The sequence below is a fragment of the Aptenodytes patagonicus genome, chromosome Z (assembly GCF_965638725.1).
Source record: "Aptenodytes patagonicus chromosome Z, bAptPat1.pri.cur, whole genome shotgun sequence".
NCBI classification, from domain to species: Eukaryota; Metazoa; Chordata; class Aves; order Sphenisciformes; family Spheniscidae; genus Aptenodytes; species Aptenodytes patagonicus.
This window is the reverse complement of record NC_134982.1, coordinates 9,905,401-9,928,225: the sequence shown is the minus strand read 5'-3', so window position 1 is coordinate 9,928,225 and position 22,825 is coordinate 9,905,401. Positions and strand designations below refer to the sequence as shown.

The 22,825-nt window shown below is 39.8% G+C and overlaps 1 protein-coding gene across 5 annotated transcripts in view; it reads left to right on the top strand.

Moving 5' to 3' along the window:
• Window positions 1-22,825, top strand: part of LOC143172505 (protein hinderin-like) — a 190,100-nt gene that overhangs the window by 61,844 nt on the left and 105,431 nt on the right. For all 5 annotated transcript variants that reach the window (XM_076362050.1, XM_076362054.1, XM_076362053.1 and 2 more), the window contains exon 6: window positions 8,259-8,386. In XM_076362050.1, coding sequence (XP_076218165.1) covers window positions 8,259-8,386 — 128 coding nt within the window. The remainder of the gene's footprint in view (window positions 1-8,258; window positions 8,387-22,825) is intronic.

Here is a 22,825-nt window from a genome sequence, read left to right as displayed (position 1 = left end):
CTAAGCAAATGCCAAAGGAAATCTTTAAATCCTGAAAGTCGCTATAGACGTTGGCAGAGCTCCCCTGAAAGGAGCGAGTATGTTCTGAACAAACTCTTTCTTGCCAGTGAAGGAAAATCTCCTGCCATCGCAGTTCTTCAGCCAAAAGTAAAAAATTTTTATGGCCCATGCCAGGACCAGTAGCCTGTTATGATGATCTGTGGGGTCTGTATTTTGCATATTCAGGTTCTTAGGTTTTCTGTCATCAGATGTTCATCCTTATGAAAACGCATGTGTTCACCAGTGTGTGTAGTGGTATAACTTGCCTTTTGTGTGTTGAGTTCTTCTTTCCTTTTCGCTAGAATAAAGTTGTTAGCACAGCCAGGCTGCAGAATAAACCTTTATTTTCTTTTTTTCTTTGCTTGTAAGTATCCTTTTGTTTGTATTAATGAAGATAAGGCTGAAGATGTGTTTTCGACTTGGAATGGAAAGTGCAAGCTCTGAGGTGGTATTTGCATTTATTGATCCAGGCACATCTGCTGGCATATGATGGCGTGTGATATTTTTGTCCTTACCCACCTTTGAACCAGAGAATATGGCAGCTAAGCTGTCCAGTTTGATTGGCATATCCTGTGGAAAGGATTTTCAATACATAGGATCAAATCCTGTACCCTGAACTGCTTTTGCATTTTTAAAGTATGATAGAGACTTCTCTCAGTTCATGTGTTATGTTGGGAATTAGTTTTAGGTTTAAATGCTTTCCTTGCTCTCTTTAAATCATACTGGCTATCTTTTTGTTTGGCAAATTTTAGATGCGCTATATTTATATTGTGCATCTCAGTATTTTTCAGTATGTTTAAAGCGAACTTGGGAATTTCATCATCTGGGTGGAACAGAGCATCTTGGTAGATGATATAAACCACAGTCTGTCTATAAAAGAAATTAAAAAAATTACAAGTGCTAGGAATAAATCATCCTGGAGAATTTAACCAGGGTAGGAAATCTTGTCTCTTTTATTGCCTTTTTTTAGGATCAATTTTAACAGTTGCCCTACAGGTGGTATGGGTGGAGATGGAAAGATTATTTTTTGAAAATAACTCATTCAGCTGTTTAGGAAACTGTTTTTTATTTCTGTTCCCACCTGACATCAGTAAGTTCAGAGGCTAGATTTTAATTTGATGTTTTACATATGCTTCCTGAAAGCTCCGAAGGACTGCCCTGGCTTTGTCCCTAACTTTGTTCTTAACTCTGTAGCTTCTCTTTAGGTAGGTAACCATAACTTAACTAATTTGTATGCGCCATAAGCAGTCTTGGCTCACTTCAAAGTGTAATCAAGTCATGAACTAATTACAATACCATATTCCCAAAGAATGTAAATTTAATTTCCCTTCAAACAGAATGGGAATGTATTAAGCAATTTCTTTATATGAGAGCTGTGGCATTCAACAACATCATGCTGATGCTTCAAACAGAAGTGAAGTTCTTAACTTTTGTGGACCTTGTGACCTTTTTCCCCTATGCATCTTCCCTTTTTATTCTTGCATCTTGAGTTAATTTACTGACTGGATAACAACATTAAAATATTCAAGTGTAAATTAAAATGTAACTGTTGGGCTTCAGATTGGAGATCACTCTATCTTATTGTATGTGACTTGCTTCTTTATAGTGTTTTCAGAAATGTGCTTCCTGAGGATTTTGGATCCAAAGGAGATTGTGTTTTGAATTGAAGGCTCATAAGGTTCAGACCCGCACCAGGTGATTTCTTTAATACATTGAAAAGTGGATGTGCAGAAAGTTCCCTACAGGTTCTCAGCATCACTGTGCCAAGGAGTCCACATAAACTCCGTTATATAAGAACGAGCAAAGTGAAGTTGTTCATAAAACATTTTATTACCTTCAGTCTTTGCAGCATCTTCAGAGTTTAGATCATAAACCTTCATAGAAGTTACTAGTCTTTACCCTTTCACAGAACAATGATTCACATAGGTTCAAGCCACTTATTTTATTTCTCTTAATTTTAAAGGCAGAAGAAACGTGTTAGGGTTGACTTTGATCTGTGCCTGGATAGTTTGATTTCCAAAATGCAGTCCTGTTGTTGCTTTTCTGAGATGAGATTGTGAAAGTGCAGGACTGTGTATGTATTAAACACAAGTTGTATTTTAAAATTAAATGTGGGTCAGCTTCCAGTGAAGTATGTAATTGTTTAATGCTAAAGGAAGGAGCTTAGAATATCTTAGTTTATATTTTAAAGTGTTCCTTTTAGATGTTAATTCATTAATACCAGCAGTTTATTTTTAATCATATGACTTTTCATATGTAAGTAGTAGAAGCTGCATTATTTTAATCCTTTCTTTGGTTAGGAAGAAGAGAGCCTGCAGGTGGAAATCAGAATGACATACGTATTGCTTCTTTCCCAAAAGGCATGGTATCTTTCTCCTATTGATATGCAAAATATTAAGGTAGAAAATAAACCTCATTGTCATATGTGTCAAAATACTGAAAAATATATGCTTGGGTGATGCATGGAGAAATGTCGGCCCACTTCAAACTGAGCACACTTGTAGTGGAGTTTGCCACAGGGCTGTCGTGGGCCTCTGGGGCTCTGCAGACTCTGCAAATTCTGTTCCCTTGTATTATGAGCATTTAAATGTAGCTTAAGCCTTATTGTAGATAGAAGTATAGTATTATTTGGAGACCCAGCTATGTTGGGTCTTAGCCTTTGCTTGAGTATGGTGAAATGCTTCCTCACTCTTGCAGCAGCATTTTAAGGCATTTTTGGGCTGCTGAGTAACAGTGCAGTGGGATGCCATAGTAGTACAAGGTGCCAAAGTTATAGATGCAGAGGTGTGTCTGTTAAACAGATGTGAGCTTGCTTTGACATTGTTCAAGTTGCCAGACACAGTCCAGCCACATTCTGGAAATGGTGTAGTGTTGGTGTTGCAGCCAAACTAAAAAACCCCTCAAAAACATCAAAGCAAGGTACATTATATCAGGCATGAAGTGCTCGGTGCTGTACTGCTGTGGCTGTGCACGGCTCCTTGAATAGGTCTGGTTTATACACACCTAGTTGGAGGGCAGGCAGACAAGCTCAGGTCTGCCTGCAACTTGTCTGAATAGATTTTTCTTTGGAGACAGAAGACCTGTCTTTCACTGCTCAGCCTAGCTTCAGCAACTTAGTGTCAGTGGTACTTCCTCAGCGCCTGTTTCCTTCTCAGTCTAGTTTTTTCACAGCCTTTGTCTCAAAGGGACTACCCGAGGCAGTGAAGACAGTTCGGCCTTTGCTGAAACTGCCAATATGATGATAACTAGTCAGCTTTCTAGATGTATGTCCTTAAGCAGGGATTAAAAGAAGTGTTTTGTGGCTACTAGATCATGTTGCAGATGTCAAAAAGCTTTCTTCATCATGTGCTGAAATCATATCCCTGAAGGTTTCTTGTATCTCTACCACAAAGTGTAAGTTATTACTATCTTATTTAAATTTAAGTCTAACTTGCGCCTGTTTGACTTCTTCCTTCCTTTGCTTGCTTTATTCATCTTTGCATCTCTAATAGCTCTGAGTCTCTAGAGAATCTTCCATTGGATATAGGGGCTGATGGGAATGGAGCATCTTGTTGCTGAAGATGGAGATTTAGCTCGTCTGTTCTGTTCTGGACATGGATCAGACTATGCAGCCTTGAATGAAAGGACGGTCCAAGTTGGAGCTACAGTCAGGGACTACGGGAATCAGTCACCCCCAGGCATCTTGTTTGATGCTTGGGAAGTCTCTTAGGGCTTGTCTGCATGGGTGAATGCAGGCAAACTCACGCTAAGTTAATCAAGTGCAAGATGAATCTGGTCTGTTAGTGCTGTGCCTGAGCTGTGCTAACTTACCCTGCAGCTACAAGACTTGTGTCCTGGAGCCGGTTTGTGTAGTGTGGGACTGCTGGGCTGCACCTGTGTGCACAGACATGCCTGAAGACTCCCTGTGCCACAGTTTTTCCACATGTAAGAAGGGAACACTAGAGCTCATGCCTGTCCCAAAAATGCTTGTGACAAGCTAGTGAGGAAGGAGTCACAAGGTGAGTTCTCACAACCACTCTGAAAAAACTTTGTTATTAGTTTGATTGCCAAAAAAATCTCATTAGTTGTGTTTTCCTCCCTTGATAATAGTTTCTAGAAAACTCTTTTCCAGCCTCAAATTCCTGTGATTGCAGGCTGCTTTAATTTTTTTTTATTTTTTAAAATAAAGGGAGGTAAAACCAAACAATTCTCCTTGAATGATACAGGCTAAAAAAACCTTCTCTGTAAAGAAAAAGTCCTCTACCTTCCTCCCCCCCGCCCCTTACAAGAAGTGATTTGAGAAAGGCAGAACTTCAGCAAATAGCCCTTGCAGAGTGGCCTGGTATTGGCAGCATTTTGAAAACCTTGACTCCAGATGAAGAGACCAGCGGGTGTTTGAACTGCTGCAGCATGAACATTGCTTACAGAAGGATGTGGAGGCTGATGTGTAGAACTCAAGCTTTCTAGGAAATTGCTGGATGCTCTAGACCAAAACACTCCCGATTTTAAGCTGGACTTCACTTACAGTCAAAGAAGGAGTGGAAACAGTGTACTGGGAACAGTACAGTGGGTATGGTAGAGACTGGCATTTCTTCTCCCACCTCCCCTCCCTCCCCCCCCCCCCCCCCCCCCCCCCCCCCCCCCACATTCTGGGGAAGCAAGGAACTGTAGCTGTCTGTCCTACTTCAACCTGAGAGGGCTAAAAATATTTCAGCAATGAGTAAGCTGGGAGTAGTTGGTGTAGTCACACAGCAGACTTAAAAGCCTGAGGCTTAAGAGCGGAGCTGGAGTGAGAATAGGGTTGAGACTTTGTAAGGTGGATGGACCCTACCAGACAGGTCACTGCTCCTGGAAGAGGTGGCCCCCTCTTCCAGCAGCCTGTTCCATCTGCTTGCTTTGTGCCAGCTCTTGCGCTTAACTGACCCTTTGCATTGCTGTTTCAGTTTGCTGAGCTCTCGGGGTGAGTGAGAAATTTTGGAGAGCTGCAGAGCTGGTGTGAATTGAGGGAGTGAGACTCCATGGGGTGAGTGGGAGTGTGTCTGTGGCAGCAGCTGAGCATTATGTTGGCTGTGCCTTCTCATAAAACCTCACCCCTAAGAAAAAGCTCTTTGTTCCCTGCCTAATGTCCCTCTCCCTGGAAAACTGTTCCTGGCCTCTGTGAGCGTGACACCGCTGCACGCTAGCAGTCCTTCTTCTCAAAGCCAACTCTATCTCCACTGAGGGTATTATCTCTTAAGAGCCATAAATGAACTCTTAATTCTGTGACTTACATTCAGTGACAAAATTAACTAATTTATTCTGTAAAATATATAGTACTTGCAGTATGACATGTAAATGTGGTGTTGAAATCTTAACCTTTGCATTTCTGATTTTTTTTTTTTTTGTCCCCCCCCGCCCCGGTACAACCTTAACACTTCACTAACAAACTGCATAAAATATATTACTCAGATACATTCACATGCTTATTTCTTGGACATAAAACTACCGTTCAGTGAAATACCAAGTACCACTTCTCTCAGGTAACGAACATCTTATAAATCCAATATTTGTGCTCCTGAACGCATAGAGAAATATCTGATGTGAGCATTTAGGCACATTACTTTTTCTGTAGAATGCAAATCTGTAGGACTTGTTGTCCTATAGGTTTTTTTCACCCTTATAACATTTTTTTTAGAGCAGATTATGAAAGTATTTATCATTACCTACGTATTTTTCTAGAGACTGTATTGTCATAGTACATGTGTGCCCTTGTTATATCTGAATGACTTAAATATTTTTGTGGCAGTGTTGTATATTGCCTGGCTAATTTGTAGGAGGAAAAAAGAGATCATCTTGCTGCTTTTAGCAAAAATTCAATAGAATGGAAGAGTAGGATCTAATATTAAGGCTTTTTTTTCTTAAGAACATATTCTGCAGTAAATGTACCAGCACATTATGCTGGAGAATTATCGTACTTAGAGCTATTCTGCGTGTGTCTTAAACAAATGAATGTTTTTATTTTTTTTCCTATTTGAAGCCTCACGTTTACTTACTTAGTAAGCAAAGCAAGGCTTTAGCCTCTTAGACTATGGTGGCTGCAACATTGCATTGCTTAATGTAGAGTGATTGTGTGAATGAACAAGGTTTTAATCTTCTAATACGGGAAGTTTTAACAGTTACAGTGCTGACCAAATCTTAGAAGAATTTCAGGAATATCTCAGCTGCCATTCAAGCTCATGTTAACTATTGCCTTTCCCAGTCATGATCACATAACTGACCCTTGGACAATCAGGATTTGCTTGCATGCTTTCCTAATGTTAGTTTTGTATGTCATTTTTTAAGCTGTATTTTAAATAAATTTGGCAGCTGCAAGCAAGAGGTGGTGACATCGTGTGCACAGCAAGGGCTCTGCAGTCTGTAAAACACAATTTGGGCATCTCTTTTATGGTACACTTGCACCATGTATGTGCTAAGCTTGGGAGTGAGGGCAATCTTGCCTAGCTTTCCAGCAGGACTGATACTAACACTGTAGCAAGAGCGAGGGTAGGTGCATGGCCATCAGTCCTGTGCCCCAAGGCTGTTTAGGGTACTCATTCCTTGTGCCAGCAGTGTGCTAGCTGGAGGGAGAAGAGGGTAAAAATCTGTTTTGTGGGGAAGGGGTTGCTGGAAGCAAAGTGAATTAAGAGGGCTGTAAAAAATTGATAAAGATAGGACTGTCTGTTTTTATATTCTGCCACATAACATGGGTTTAAATGAATTTCCCTATAATTTGTCTTCAAATACCGACATTTAACTCTTAGGCTGTATAAATGAACTAGCTTTTTCTAGAGTAAAATTCATGCCCTGCGTCCAGGCTAATATGTTCACCTACTATAAACATTACTGCCTATGGTTACAACCGGAATAAAAAATTCCTTTTATATACATCATAGCTGGCAGAGACTCCTGAGACCACCACAAATCACTTCAGCCTTTTGGTGCTCTCTGACAAAATGAACTGAAATGTAAAACAGCTCGGGCTTCAGGCAGGCTGTCTCTGGAAAGCAGTTAGCTTGTTTAGACCATTGTTTGTACCCTCCTTTATTTCCAGGTGCTGAGCAAAGGTGTTCTAGGAGCTCTCCTGATTGATTTAAACATTGGGGTTTAATAACCTCCCATTCCTTCCTAAAATGTTTTGCTTATTCTCTGTGTAGCCTTTTTTTTTAAGGGAAAGAAAAACAAACAAACAAAACCCTGGCAAGCTCCCCCCCCCCCAAAAAAAAAAAAAAGAACAATAAGGGGGGGGGGGGGGAACCTCAGGGTCATAACAGGGAATAACAAAGCAGTGAGTTATTTATGCAGCCATGATTGGCAAAAATGATTGCAACATGAATTTGCCCAGAAGCAATGATTAGATCATAAAAATGTTAAGGAAATCTGTAACTCAACACCATTTTATAGATTGAAGAAGTTTTTGTTCCCTACCTTAATTGCAGTGACTTGTTATTAAAGTATTTATTCAGAGTAATCTCTTTGGACAGCGAGCCCTTATCCCATCTGCACGCATAATTAAAAGTGAGGGGGGAGAGAGGGGAGCATAAATGGTTTACCATGCTACATGAGCAAGGGAGGGAATTACACAATGACAGGTGAAGAGCAGCTTTATCTCCTGTTGGAATTTCAATGCTGCAAGCAAGGCAGGACACTGTTGCTTGCTAATATCCTTGCAAACACCACAGTTGCTGCTTCTCCAGATTACTGTCCAAAAATCATTGCTGGTCTCTGAAAGGCCTGTAGCGCTGCATCTGTGGCTGTGGGTTTTGGAGCCGTTGGTGCTCAAGCAAAGAGATTTGGATTTGTGTATGTGGGCTTGTGAATCCATGTCTGTGCTTAAAAATGGACTATTTACTTACTTGGATGACTATATATTTATTTATAAATAAACATTGGTAGTGTCTGGCTTTGCTGAATACAAATCAGAGGGTTGTAATTGTTCCAACTGAAACAATGTCATCACCTGCCTCCTGTTGCTGTCCCTTTTCCAATGATAAAAGAATTTGGTGCAATTCTTCTTTTTCCATTCTCTGCGTAGAAAGAAGGTTGTACTTGAACATTCATCTCTAGGCAGATTTATCATCATTAGGCAGTACTCAAACACACAGTATCTGTTTTTAAATTGAACTGTTATGGATGTAAATCAGATTTACGCAGAGTAGGTTGGTATATATTTGACTGTAACTAATCATTGAAGAGTATTTTTCCCTTAACTTCTGCTGTCTCACCTCTGCAGCAGCAGTACAGAGAATGCCAGGAACTTTTGAGCCTTTATCAGAAGTACCTAGCTGAGCAGCAGGAAAAACTGTCGCGCTCCCTTTCTGAACTCAGTGCTGCCAAGGAAAAGGAGCAGAAGGTAAGCTCTTTTCTCCCACCTCCTTTTTTAATGATATCTTTGAAACACCTTTTCTCTTTTAGTAGAACTGCAACTTTTGTTGTCTTGCATTATACGGTGTCGAATAGTGTTTTGTGATTGGCTTCCCATGACTCCTTCTGTTAATACATAGGTTGTAGGAAAAAAAAAAAACCCCGAAACCCAAGTTTTGGGTCAATGAAATGGGTGAAGTTAATTGACCGTGTTGTAATGGAGTAGGAATCATAGGAATCCATGCCTTTGCTAAAGGAAAAGTTAAGATGCTCTTCTGTTTTCTGTCCTGTTTCTTAAAGAGTAAAATAATTGCAGTCGCTATAGATACAGCCTTTCAAATTTTCACTGTGGCTTTTGATGATTGAAAAGGATGTTACAGATGATGTATTTGGTCAATAAGTGCTTTCTCAAGTCTGTAAGGCAGCCCACCTGATTTGAGCTGTTTATAGAAGACCTATAATTATATATGGAGTTTAAAAAGAGAAAATGTTGACTAGAGGTACAACATGTTAAATTAAGTGGTAAAACGTTTCTCAGATGCATGTGCCCAAAGACTTGAAAACATGGTTGCTTGAGACTTTTTTCCTGATAGTTAGGTACTTGATTTACATCCCTGCTGATAGCAGATTATACCCTGGAAATGAAGGCTACTTACGCAAGTGCTCTACCGAATGTTCTTACCCGCTATTCTCTTTCAGTAGCTTCCATCTGCAGATCTCCAGAGCCTATCCTACCTAAGAATATGCCTTTTATATAGGTTGGGCCCTTGATCCTTTCTTTTGCTGGAAGAGTCTTAAAGGCTTATAATAGGGCTAGAAGTAGAGTCGTCAGCACAGAGTATCCAGATGTTGGCCTGATTCTGGCCTCTCGGTGGTTCCCTACTAACAAAATTGCACAGACAGATCCTACTTCTCAGGAGCCTGAGAAGGAAGGGGTGCATTTTTAATTCTGTTCAGGAAGTGGGTAGCAACAATTCTCTAACTTCATCAGTGTCAGGAATAATTTTATTCTGCTGATCTTTCTTTTTTTTTGTAAAACGTTGTTGGACATTGAGCTGTTTGTCAGGCTTTTAGCCTTTATAAACATTTCATTTCCATTCTTTTGTATTTTTATCTGCCATCCATACTGTGATGGTGTTAAGTTCAAAACAAGGATCTTTTTCTCTGAGAATGGATGATGTCTTTATTCTTGCCTGTGGTATGCAACTTGCTGGGAGTCTCTGTGGGGAAACAGTTCAGAGGAGCCCATGTAGTCCAACAGCACCATGGCAGCTGTGTTTGGGATGATGCCAGTACTTCTCTCGGGTTTTGCTGTGCTTAACCTTTCACCTTTAGCCTTTCAACTTTAAATACACATATCTTGTACTAGGTTAGCACCTAGTATAAAGATATCTGGTGTAATCACATCTACAGTGCTAAAGTATAGAAACAGATAATAGGAAACCTTCAGCCCATTAACTGTCAAATCAGCATCTGATGGTACAGCAATCTGCGTTCACCTCCTCTTGTTCTTCTGTCTCCCTAATCACTCTATAAATGTATGCACAGAGACTTCCCTGAACTTGTTTTCTGATTTCATGTGCAAAGTTCTATCAAGCTTATCTTTGATCCCATTATTTCTTTTCTCTATACTTACAGGTACTTTTGTCCACAAATGCAAATTCAGATATTATATTGAGGTTTGTCTTGACATTTCATTTGTGGTTACCTAGTCTACAACTCCAACCTAGCAGGTCTGAAATTACCCTTGCCCTCTTGCCCTGTGCAAAGCTTTGTAGGCATAGATAAAAACCTGTCAAAGCATGTTTCAACTGTTTTTTCTTATAGCTTGCAAAGTATTTCTAATGTTTCTAGCCTTCCTCTTCAATTTTTTTTCTATGCAGTCCTGGTAGCCATAGAGCTGTTTATATCTTGAATGCATTTTGCTTTATAAATCGTTACCTTTTTCCCCCAAACAAGCACTTCATGCTATGTTTCTCCTCACAGCTCAGAAACTGTGGAGAGATTTGCAGGACTGCCTCACTGCGTCGGTTCTTTCCCTAATGCTCCTTCACATGATAGCTATCAAAACTGAAGAAAAGTCACTGGGCTGCTTCTTGTTGGACTATTGCGTTAGTTTCACACACCTCTCTTGTTGCTGTCTTTCTGCCTCTTGTCTTGATACCTGAACTGTGAGCTCTTAGGGTCGTGATCGGTCTCTTTTTATTCTGTTTGAGTGTTGTCTTTACACAGTAGTTCAGGCAGGCATAAGGCTTGCATTCTGGTGTCTGCCTTGACGGGGAATGCCAGAGGGGAACGCAGCAGGGAGGCATTTTTGGGAGGTAAGAATTGGGAAGGTGACAGACCCAGAAAACTTTTCTCCTTCTCCGAGTACTGCTCGTGCCAGCTCTCTCTGCCCTTTTATTATTTCTGCCCTGCTGAAGCTTTTATACTCTTCCTCTTTTTGTTTTAAGCTGGACTTTGAACAAAAAGTCACCTTGTTTAAATATTAGGCTAAAGGAAGTCTTCCTGAGTTTTATTTGAATCCTGATCCATTGGGAATCTTTTCCCTATTGCTTGTTTTTGACTGGGTTAAGGAAATCCTGGATATGTCTGGCTTTAAATCAATAGAGGGAGGTAATCAGTGTTTCCTGTTTCAGGTGACTGCTGAGGTTACCGGGGCATCTCTGCTTCAATGTAAGAGGTCGTTCTGATTTTCCTGTGTCTTGCAGAAACATGGGACTGCACAGTTATACTCGGTACTGAAGCACTTCTTTGTTCTGCCTGTTATGAGCTGTTCTTTCTTGTTTCTGTTCGCTTTCCCCTCTTTTTCCTACTTATTTCTAATGCTACACCTATACCTTAACATCACCTGCTTTTCGCCTGACTCCCTCATTCTTACTGTACAATAATGCTGACCATGAGCTGTCACTTTCCCCTGGCCTTAGATAGGTATTTGAAAGCATCTTCTTTCAGTGTTTAAATACTGGCCTTTGTGTTAGAATGAGACAATTAACACGTCAAGAGAACTGCAGGTTACCAAACATCTATGGCGTTGCTGCAAAAAGAGGTGGAGTTGTATCGGAGGCAAACAACCACGGTAGCTGTGTGCAGATGGCTGAAATGCAGCCCTGGTTTGTAGCTATATTGAACTAATGCAGCTTCTTTGGTGTTAACTTTTATTTTTGTCGGTTTTAGCATCACCTAACGGTAGCAATAATTCTGAAACCATGTTTTCCTCTTACCTAATATTGCTTCTTTATAATGAAAGTCAGCCCTCGAAATTTAAAGAAGCATTCTGGTAGCAGTGAAATAAAATTGCTGGGAAGATGGTGGTGAGATGATTTAAGACAGAACTCTTGTGGAGTCAATAATCAGTAACTGGAACATGGAGCTTCCTTTTTTTGTGAGATAAAGTTAATTCCATTTGAAAAGATACTTAAGGTGACATGAATTGAATTATTCAAACTGGCCTTCTCAGCATTAACTCTAGGTTAATATCTCATGATGCCTCTGGTTTCATTCTAGGAGCTTTAAGTACATAACTTTTTATAATAAATTCAATACCTAGAAGCCGAACTGAAATTGGTTTACCTTCTACCAACCCATAAAAAGAAGCATTAATTGTAAAGTGAATATTAAAGTGGTCACTAAAGTTGACTCAGACAGATTCAGAGAGATAGCTCTTGTGTAAAGGAAGTGAAGAGCTCTACTGAACAATAGGCTTCTGCCCTGATGTTAATAGAAAATACCATCTATATTAAAATGTAGTTAAACCTCTTCTATCAAAAATGATTTTTGGCTGTTCTTTCTGCAGCTCCCAAATGTTCAGTCTTTGCCATTTTCAGAAGCTTTACACAGAGATGTAAAGAAAATTACCCTTGTTCTAGGTAATCAGGTCTGACCTACTTATATAGTTGCTGCTTCACTGCCATCTCAAACAGTGGCAAGAATCCAGTTTACTTTGGCAGTTCTCTGGCTGATGAATCTGTAGATGTTCTGCAGCGTAGGGTAGGACTTGATTCACAAGTTGGACAGACAGCTGAGTTTCTGCAGGACTGGGATGCTTGAGCTACTTCACTTAAAAGAGAGAGAATACCTGTAGTCTCAGCATTGCCTATTAATGTTAATCTTTGAATTTACAAGTACAGCTGGCACTTTTTGTTTCTTATTTGTGGAATATTACCAACACATTGGTTAATTTCCTTGTAAACAGATTCTTGTTGTGTATGTGTTTTAAGCTGCGGTTCTTCACTCCTGTGTAGAAGTGGCACGGGTACAGGATGGGATTGCAGACAGAAAGGAATGTTAAGAATTTATTTTCAATGGGATACCTGCTCTCCCCTTTTCTTGTGTATTACGTCGTCTGTCTCCTGTTTGGTGTTTATATTTCAGTAATGCCAGAGGCCCTCATGAGGAACGAGGTACTGTTGCGTACTAAGCACTGTGCAAGCATACAGAAAGACGTGGTCTGCTTTGGGAAGATTGTAAAGTCTTAAAATTAACTTTTTGGGGGAGGATAATTTTTTTTACTTTTTTTAAAATGTTACTATTTCTCTTGAATCGCTTGTTCATCTTGAAAATTGTTGACACAGTTGTGATGTCATTTCACAGTAAAGTCCAGAGGAAGCCTTTTCTTGCAAGGACTAGAAAGGCTTGTTTTCTTTTCATGTCAGTGACTAAAATTCTTGTTCATATCTTTGTCATTTTTTGCCTTAATAGGGGTGATTACATACTAAAGCTTCAAACATTGGTTATTTGATTTGTTGTTTTTTTCCTTTGAAAAGGATGTTGAAACAAGTCAATCTTCAGAAGCCCTTACTTTCTGGTTGTCCCCAAACTTTTCCATTCCTCTTTTTTTCAACACAGGTCACCTTTAAATGCATTCTTAGCTTGCTTAAAGAAAAAAAAAAAATCCCACATTTGCAAAGGGTTTTGAATGCTATAAGGTAAACCTACATGATAGAATTGACTTTGTCTGTTTACCCAGCTGTATGGGAACAATGGATGAGCCCATCTGAAAGATACTTGAGAACTGGGATAATAAATAAAGAACTAATTTGCCTGTGGACCCAAGGGTATTGAAATAATTTTATGAGGCCAGATAGAGACAGAATTTTAGCATGAGTAAATATCAGGAATAGCCTTGCCTTACCTGTGTTACTTTCGGCAAATCCTCTGATCTCTCTCTGTGCCTCTCTTATCTGTAAAAGGGAGATAATGTTTTTGTCCTCATTCTTTTTGTTTTCTGCTGAGAATGTCAGGTTTTGGGTGCTTCTTCATGGCGTTGAAAGTGATTAGCGATGAAATTTCAAACTTAGGGTGGTCTGGAGTAGACTACCTTGTAATAGGATGAAGACAAATCATGTTTTTTCCTTTCACTTCTAGGTTACTAAGTCATAGTTAATTTACCTGTCTTTTCTAAAAAATGCTAACACCAAACAGCAATGCAGATGGACACAAATATTTAAATGAAAAGGAAACATCAGTATTGAAATATCTGTGTATTGCTAACATTCCCAATAGAACTCCACCTGCACTCAATCCCCTGGAAACGTGTGCCATAGTAGAACCGTTTGGCTCGCATAAAAGCCCTGTCTACTTGCATGCTGTGAATGATGCTGTATTCGTGGTGATAAGCACTTCACTCTCAGCTCACTGCTGAAGCGAGGTCTGAGCAGTTCACTGCTTAACTGAGATCTGTGCCAGTTCACCGTCTCTTTGTTCTATTGTCTTTAATCAGCCTTGTCTCTAGTGTCTTTAGGGTCTTTTGATTTTCTTTTTCTTTTTTTTTTTGAAGATGCCTCTTTTGGTTTCATCCACTTGTCTTTAAAAACTGTCCCTCCTGTGGAAATCTTTTCCTTAGGTGGACACTCATCTCTGGAATGTATTTTTCTGTTGGGGGATAAATCTGGAAGGAAGACAGTGCCTTCCTTTCCAGCAAAACATTCTCTTGGCCTTGTAGACTTCTGATGATATTGTTACTATTGTGAAATGATATCTCTGGATTTTTATGAGAATTTAAGAAATTCATAGCAGGACTGCCTGTCCTTGAGAAGCACTTTACAAATTCTTAGATCAGATATTGCAATTTCTTCAGTATAACCCTTGTATTGGCTCTTGGGAGAGACCATTGTGACCATACTACCAGCATCCTCTCAATCTCCCTTTGAAGTGAGAGTAAGGCTTCTTCAGTGAATGCAAGGCTTCATAAGACTCCACTTGCAGTCAAAGATTTTGTATGATGCTACAGGCCTTGAGGAAGAAAACTTCTGTTCTACCCTTCGCTTTGTGGAGTTACCTGTTTACCTGACAGCTATTAGGAGTGCAAATATCCCAGCTGCCTACCCATATGCTGGCCCTTTCGGTTGTATAGTCCATTTGACCTATGCATATGCCCTTTGGTTCTGCTGTCTTTGGCCTTTTTCAAAAGTTGAGACTCTTGAAAATCAGTTCGTCGTGTACTTCCAACCTCCTTGATTCACCAGATCCTGGTAACAGACTTCTCTGATTCCTCTAAGTGTGGCAGGTCCTGTATGTTGTGATCAAGATTACATTCCTGAAGTTCCTGACTTGTTGAAAACCAGTGCTGGAGACATTCAGACTGAACAAGCAACCTAATGTAACTTTGAAGGTGGCCTTGTTTTGGTGAGGTTTGGACCAGGAACTAGAAGAGTTCCCTTCCAACCTGAATTTTTCTGTGACTCTATTCTGTATTCTCTCTTCATCAACCCTATTCAAGAGAGACATCAGCCTGTGAGAACCTGTTTTTTTAAAAAGCAAAAATACTTCTGGGCCAGTAGCAACAGTCCAACAACTGAACCCTTATTTCTTAAAGTGGAAGCGATTAGAGTTGCTATTTCTTGTTATTGAAACAAATAGAGGCTGTAGATTAATCTAGGACTTCATAACCTAAATACCTTTATTCATCAGTTTAAATTCCAGATAGCATCTGTGATATTAGTGATTATTATATTGAAAGATAAATTGCTTACCACCTCTTGCCTGCAAAGCACACATTTTGTGTGTTGATCAGGTTGTTTAATTAGAAGTGTCTTTATTTAATGAAAGCCAGGTAATTATCAATTGAGGGCACTGTAGGTTGGTCTTTGTATGGCAGAAAGATTTTTCATGAGAGCCAGGGCTGTAATTTTCTTTCAGCTAAGAAGGTGGGAATTCGTTATCTGTCTGTACCAGGATGACTGCCTGCAGAAATATCTCTTAGAGTTAGTTCTGAATACCCTAAGATTTAGCTTGAGTTTTTCATTTTGAGCTGTAAAAAGTTCAAACTTAAAGTTTTTTCTGATGCACAGTTTGCCATTTGAAGTTTATAAGGACTCTCCTCCTGGGATTTTATCCACCATAGGACAAATTCGTAAAGTTCTTGAGACAGCTGGACCCATTTCCCTATATAAGCAGAATATATCTGGTGAGGTGGCATGAGCACAGACTGTACATCTACAGCATTTTTTGCAAGACTGCATACACGTTGCATGTGATTATGGTTTAGAACAGCCTGGTTACCTGCCCTTGATCCAGTGAATGCATTAAATATCATTGCGTAACAATTTTTGTTTGCCATCTATTCATGGCAGATGCTAGAAAATGTCTGAAATATCCCACTTTCAGATGTATAGTAATACACATTTCTCTTCATTTTGGCAATTCACTCTTATGATTTCAGAGCTTGGGATGTGGGTAGAAACAGACCATGCAGACATTCCAGACAGTCATGTGCCAATGATGATTCATAGACCATCAACACAAACAGGGATACATGAGTTTCTCTTGTCTATGCCAGAAAACTGTCAATCTGAAACCAAAGTAGTCAGAGCTAACCATGCAGATACATGGTTTCTCAGGCTGGCTGAGCTACTTCCTAAGATTTAGAGTAGGGGAAAGGAAATGATGTCATCTGATCTGTCTCGGAGGTCTGGATTACCTTGGTCTCTGCCTTGAAATAAAGTAATTTCTAGTCAATCTGTAATAGATGCATTTGATTCCACGTTACATCTTTCCCCATCTGTTCTCCTCTCCATAAGCAGCAGCAATCCTGTTGGCTGGGGCAGTCCAAACAAATTTTCAGGATGTCTTGTTTTCTGGGGTGTAACTTCAAAAACTCTTACTCTCTGGAGTTGAGTCATGAACATCAGTACCTTAGTTGAAGACTCTCGGTTTACAGTGCGTTTGATGAATGTCTCTGCTCTAAAACTTCAGACGGAGGACTTTTCACAAAGTAAGGACGTTGGTGCCTTCTATGGCTAGGTCAAGGACCCACTCTTGCAGGCTAATGTCACTTTTAAACCTCAGCAGAAAAGCTTTTACTCAGTCACATTGAGAACGTCATTTAGTCAGGAACCATTTATATTCCTGGTTACAGAAAATAAGAATGAAAATTTTAATAGAGAATTTGTCTCATTAAATGAGCTTGTGAGACTGTAAAGGTAGAACAGCCTGTGGAGCAACTGAGGTCACTCTTCTGGATTTCAACTGACAGCTGTGGAGACCGCTTCTTTTCCTGAGATCCATACATTCATCACATAAAGCACAACACTCCACTGTTAATACAGCTTATTGGCACAACTCTTCTTCTTGGACACTTATTATTCAGTGCTCCTTCAGTTAGGCACTCTAGGACTCCTGGTGATTTGTAGTTTTGAATATTTGATAGTGTCCCTTGTAGTGAGCATGTACATTTAGGCAAGGGGTTGAAGGAGGCAGAACAGTTATTTTGATCTGTAACTTTTGCAGTAAGTGTGGATACAGTGCCTTGGAGTCCCTAGAGGTTTTGAGGCTGAGAGGAACAGAGGACCTGGGATGCACAGTACTGTTCAGGTAGCAGCGTGCATGTCCACATATGTGGGAAGGACTTGCTTCTGACCAGCACTGGTAATGCAAAAATCCTCCTGTTCTGTGTGCCTGGGAGCACGTGCAACTGTCATGTGAATGTATAGACAGGCTGACTTGTAAGTAACTTCTGGTTTTTCAAACCAATATGTAGCACCTGGTGAAGACACAAACCTATGGATGAAACACCAGCACAAGTTCAGCATTCACACTTGAATTGTTATACGTGTAAGCAAGCTTTGAATATAATACTGCCTCTGGTTGTGAAACTCTGTCTAAATCTTAACACAGAAATAAGTGCCAGTTTGATTTTTTTTTTTTTAATTTATTTATTTTTAACTTGAACATTCTAGTTAATGGATGTCAGCCTTTTGAAACGTTATCTTAGGTCCTTTGTGTAGATTCTGAAGCTTCAGGTAAGATCAGAGTCAGTGATATGCCTGGAGGAAGTCCTTTTTACTTGAGGAAATGGGAGTTCAGACACACATGCAGAAAGGTCTTTAAATATTTAGGCCTTTGTTTTTCATTTTATCCATGGGAATGTCATTAAAGGGACATGAGAAGTTTTGATTAATATTTTTCATTACTTGTGCTGACCATAAGAATTCTGCATGTAAGTGTGCTACTGGGACTGCTGCTGTGGTCTACCAGGTAGGTGAGGGCTGGCAAGCAGATGAGTTGGGATCTAATTCTGTTCTGTTACTGTCTTGCCATCAAGTTATTTAATTGCTTTCTGGCTTAGTTTCTTGCTCTTTAAATAGAAGATGATGCCCACTGTTTGTTAGAGCAGTAAGCTCAGTGAATTTAAAATGCTGTGTAAATGCAAAGATGAATTGTTGGTCTAGTTATAAGATACTGTAAGTAGAGCTGAGTTGGTCTGGGACTTCTCCATACATAAGTTAATTCTTGTAAAAAGGTAGTCTTTCTGCCTGTGCTGAGTTAGAAAGAACAAGTACTCAATGTAGAGAAAAACCCTCCGATGCTGTATGACACAAGGCAAATACACATATTATATGATTCATTTCACGGGCGTGTTTATTCATCAGAGGTAAAAAGAATCAAGTCATCTGAAATGAAGAGTCTGCACTTCTGTAAGTAAAACATGAGAAGGAAACACTAGAGTCCTCTATTAGCTAGACACACACCTATGCTTTCTTATTATCTTTTTCTTTAAGCATTAATTCTATTATAGCGGTTTATCCAAAGTACTGTTACTGTAACAGCTTCCTTATTTAAAAAGAAGTAAATGTAGAGGACTACAGATTTTCTTTAAAAAAAGTATTTCAAAACTTGCAGTTTTTTTTTTAGTGCTTTGTCAATCAGGCTACGTAACTTAGTGAATACTAGCATATTAGAAAGTTACTCCCTGATTCCTTCTTCCTAACGATGTGTGTGATTGGAGCCTCAATGACTCTTGGGTCCCTTTGTGGAAAACAAGAGTGAAAGTGTGAGGCAGCTCCAGAAGGTGACTCAGATCTAGCTGGTGATTCAGTTTAGAAGAATCTGGGCATCTTTTTTCTGAAATCCTCATTATTTTATCAAATATTGAGATACTCCTTTTACTTTTTTTATGAATGATTAGATGGCATCATCACTAAGATGTTCAACACAACACAAAGTGTACAATCCTAAGTAATACATACGACCATGTTTTTCTTGGTATGGCTTGTTGGTTTTCAGACATATCATTAATGCTGTTTACACGCTGAAACTAATCCCTTGTGTTAAAATTAGTAAATGTTGTAAGTATTTCTTTTAATTTGTCCTCAACCTTTTGGACCCATGAGTCTAAACTTCTGTGTGGGAGCATATTCCAGTTAGCAGGCTGCCAAACAGACCTGGCAAAAATGGGGATGTCCATTATGCCCTTTTAACTTTTTTTTCTGATAGGAGAAAGTTAATAGATTGAAATAAGAGACGAATACTTCTGTTAAAATAAACTAGTAAGAAAGAGTTTAAGGATATTATGGAAATATTTTGAAATGACAGAAACACAGTAAAATGGGAGGCTGGTCTTTTTTTAAACAAGCAAAAGCCCAGGAAAAATATCTCCTTATCCAGTGAAGGTGCTGGTGAAATCACCAAATTTTTTTCCTCTGGGCTAGTGAAGCAATCCTTCTGTATCATGGTTCGACGGACAGGATGACTTGAGACACTTGAGTGAGAGCTAAAGTGGGACTTTCCAGCCATCGTGGTAGATGAGCTAATTCGCAGTGGTAGGGGGAGAAAAAAAGTGCATCCTACTGTCTTCTGGGAGCAAATGAGGCTCAGTTATTTGGGTGGCAGATGCTGCCCGAAGTAGGAAACATCTCTCTATCTGTGCTAGCAAACGTGAGCCAGTGTAAAACCGGGAAGTTGCTGTTACATGTGACAGCCCCTCTGGGGCCAGAGGCCACGGTCCTCTTGGTGCCTGCATGAAGCCTGGCACAGAGCTGGGAGGTGCTGCCACCAGCACAACCGTCACCACCATGGGACGAGAAAATTCCTTTCTGTGATGGTCATATTCAAGTAATGAAGATTTAGACACCTCTAACAGAAAGCTGTTCCTCCCAGAAACTAGTCCTCACAGTTATGGTTTTTACATGTATTTATCCCTTTCCACAAAGGGGCAATTAAACTCCCATGAGTCAACCAAATTTATTACATTCTGTCTACCTAAATATTTCCTGTCATTTCAGTTGAATGTGGCATTTTCTGATTCTTTTTATCTTGCAACTGCTTAACTGTCACGCGTTCTCTCTGAGCTGGCTAAATGTCAAGGGTGGAATAAATTATTACTCACATACTGTTATTTGTACAACTGTAGTATTTGGGTTGGGGACCAATATCCTCTTGTACCAGGTAGGCATCTGAATCTGAATGATGGTCACTCTTCCAAAGAAGTCATGTTGTCGATGTGTTGCAGCATTTTTTTAAAATCAGTTGGAGATGAAAGCTGCTTTAAAGATAAATGTAGGATTATTATATTGAGTATTACTTACTGATATATATTTCTTGCATAAATTTTATTTTCCATTTACATTGCTTCCTGAAAATGCCATTGTTAATAGAGTTCTGACATCTTATTTCCCTTATTGCTGTCTCAGTAGCATTTTGTTTCTGATGCTTTAATAACTCAATGTAGATTCAAAGGATAAAACTCAGGGAATTGACTGAACTAATTAGACCCTGATTTGTCTGGCTGTCCAGCGCCTGACAAACATATCTTTGACACAAACAGAATAAAACATTTTTGCCATTAGCCACTTACAAATAGCTATTTTGGCAGAGCTTTAAAACTGTTGAATTCTCAGGGCATATTGTGCTGGGTAAGGCACCAATTCAGGATTTTTCTTTTGCTGTTGTGACTCCTCCTTCCTGTCTGTGGTGAAGTAGAGTCATGTTTAGTAGCTTCACAAAAACTCAAAAGCGGTTAGTGCAGTTATCACCCTAACAAACTGAGTATTTCTGAGAAAGTGGAAATGTTCCCGTTTCAGTTTCTGGTTAATGACACACTTGAGTATGGGATCTGAAATGTCAGTCTTTGTATTTTCAAACCTGTAGAAACTTGAATAAAGCTTATACATAAGAGCAATCAACTCTGATAGTAGTAGGTTAAATACCGGTTTCTGAAAATAAATTTTATATGAATCTGTTCTCCAGACAATTTGACTTTTAAATGTTTAAAAATGTGACATCTTTATATAAGTGAATACAGATTGAGGCAGGAGCTATAAAAGCTTGAAGTTTCCATGCATCACCTACTTTTCACTATCACTTGTTAAACAGCACAACTAGATACAATGCGGGCGTTACTACTTTCCATTGCAATAATTTACTGCCCTTCTGACCTATAAACAGATAACCGTTAGCATGACTTGATGCTGTCAGATGTTTGGCTACATTCTCGAAGGTAATTCACTTGTTTTAAATATTGTATGTGTGAAAGGTTTTATAACCCTGCATGTGGAAAACGGCAGCGTTAGATTTCCTTGAGCAGTGTTCTGGGAGTAATGATTTGTAACTGCAGCCCTGTTACAGGGCTTCCTGAGCAAGCGTCCTCTCCTCTCACCTCCTCCTGGAATGCTCTATCCTTACGTAAGGACCACTGAAAAATTCATTAAGCACCTTCCTTTTTGTCAGTGCTTTCCTAGAGAGTGACTTCACTACACTCTGCATGCAGAAAGTTTTCAGTGACCTCAATTACTGATTTACACTTAAAACTTCATTGCAGTAAGGGGGGGATGCTCCATTAGAGAATTTGGGAGTGAATGTAAGTGGGTTCTTGTCCCGCATCTACTACTGACTCGCTCTGTGACCTTTGGATAATTACTTCAGCTTTCTGTGCCTAAGGTCACTATTTGTACAGTGAGATTAACAGTGCTTCCCACCAACGCCTGTAAAGCTTTTCAAGTTCTGTGCATGGAAACCACAAGTACAAAGCATTGTCATGATTCATAATGGCATTACTCCTTTGCACCAAAGGGCTCTATTGAAATAAGCACAGTTGTGCTGGAGTAAGAGTGGTGAATCAAGCCTGTTAATTTTCTTCTACTTACGAGATATAAAATAGCCATAAGAAGCGCTCATGCAAAATGGCAAACCATTTAAATGCCAACGGGGTCGTTAGCCTCCTCAGATTGCTGCTTTTGAATGCTGCTTTTCCTTTTGGTCAGAAATAAGCCCAAGAACCTCAGGTGAGAACCTGAGTTTTCACATCTCAGCAAACTGATTGTGCAGTAACGTGCCTGAATTGTGCATGTTCGTGGAAATCAAAGTATTAGCAGCAGGTAGTGGTGCTGGCTAGGTAGTGAGCTAATGACCAGTGAGTACTTGGTAAGGTCCACTCCATCATTGTTCCAATTAGTTGTTCAGAGAGGGTAGGAGCAGGGGCAGTAATCCTGACGCATGCCAGCTCAAAGGGGTGGCTCCGTTAAAGAAGAGTGCATGGAATAATCTTGAGTGACTTGCTAAAGACTCAGTGAGACCTGATGTGCTCGATCCTCATTTCTTTTATTAAATTTTTAAATTTTGTTTTAGGACATAAGTGAGAAGAGGGCTAATAGTCGTTGGCAAATAATTTACTCTGTAAGCCAGTATAGATAGAGAATGATTGAAGATAAGCAGACCACCTCTGACGTTTACATAAAGTTTACCTAGAGCACTTGTCACTTGTTTGTTACAGAAGTCATTATCTGGAGATTAACAGTAAATGGGAGAAATGGGAATATAAGACTAGAATGAGTGTCCTGGTTTCGGCTGGGATAGAGTTAATTTTCTTCCCAGTAACTGGTACAGTGCTGTGGTTTGGATTTAGGATGAGAACAATGTTGATAACACACCGATGTTTTAGTTGTCGCTAAGTCGTGCTTACACTAGTCAAGGACTCTTCAGCTTCCCATGCTCTACCAACTGAGAAGGCTGGAGGTGCACAAGGAGCTGGGAGGGGGCACAGGGGGGGACAGCTGACCCAAACTGGCCAAAGGGACATTCCATACCATGGGACGTCATGCTCAGTACATAAACTGGGGGAAAGCTGGCCGGGGGGGTGGCTGCTGCTTGGGGACTGGCTGGGCATCGGTTGGTGGGTGGTGAGCAATTGCACTGTGCATCACTTGCTTTG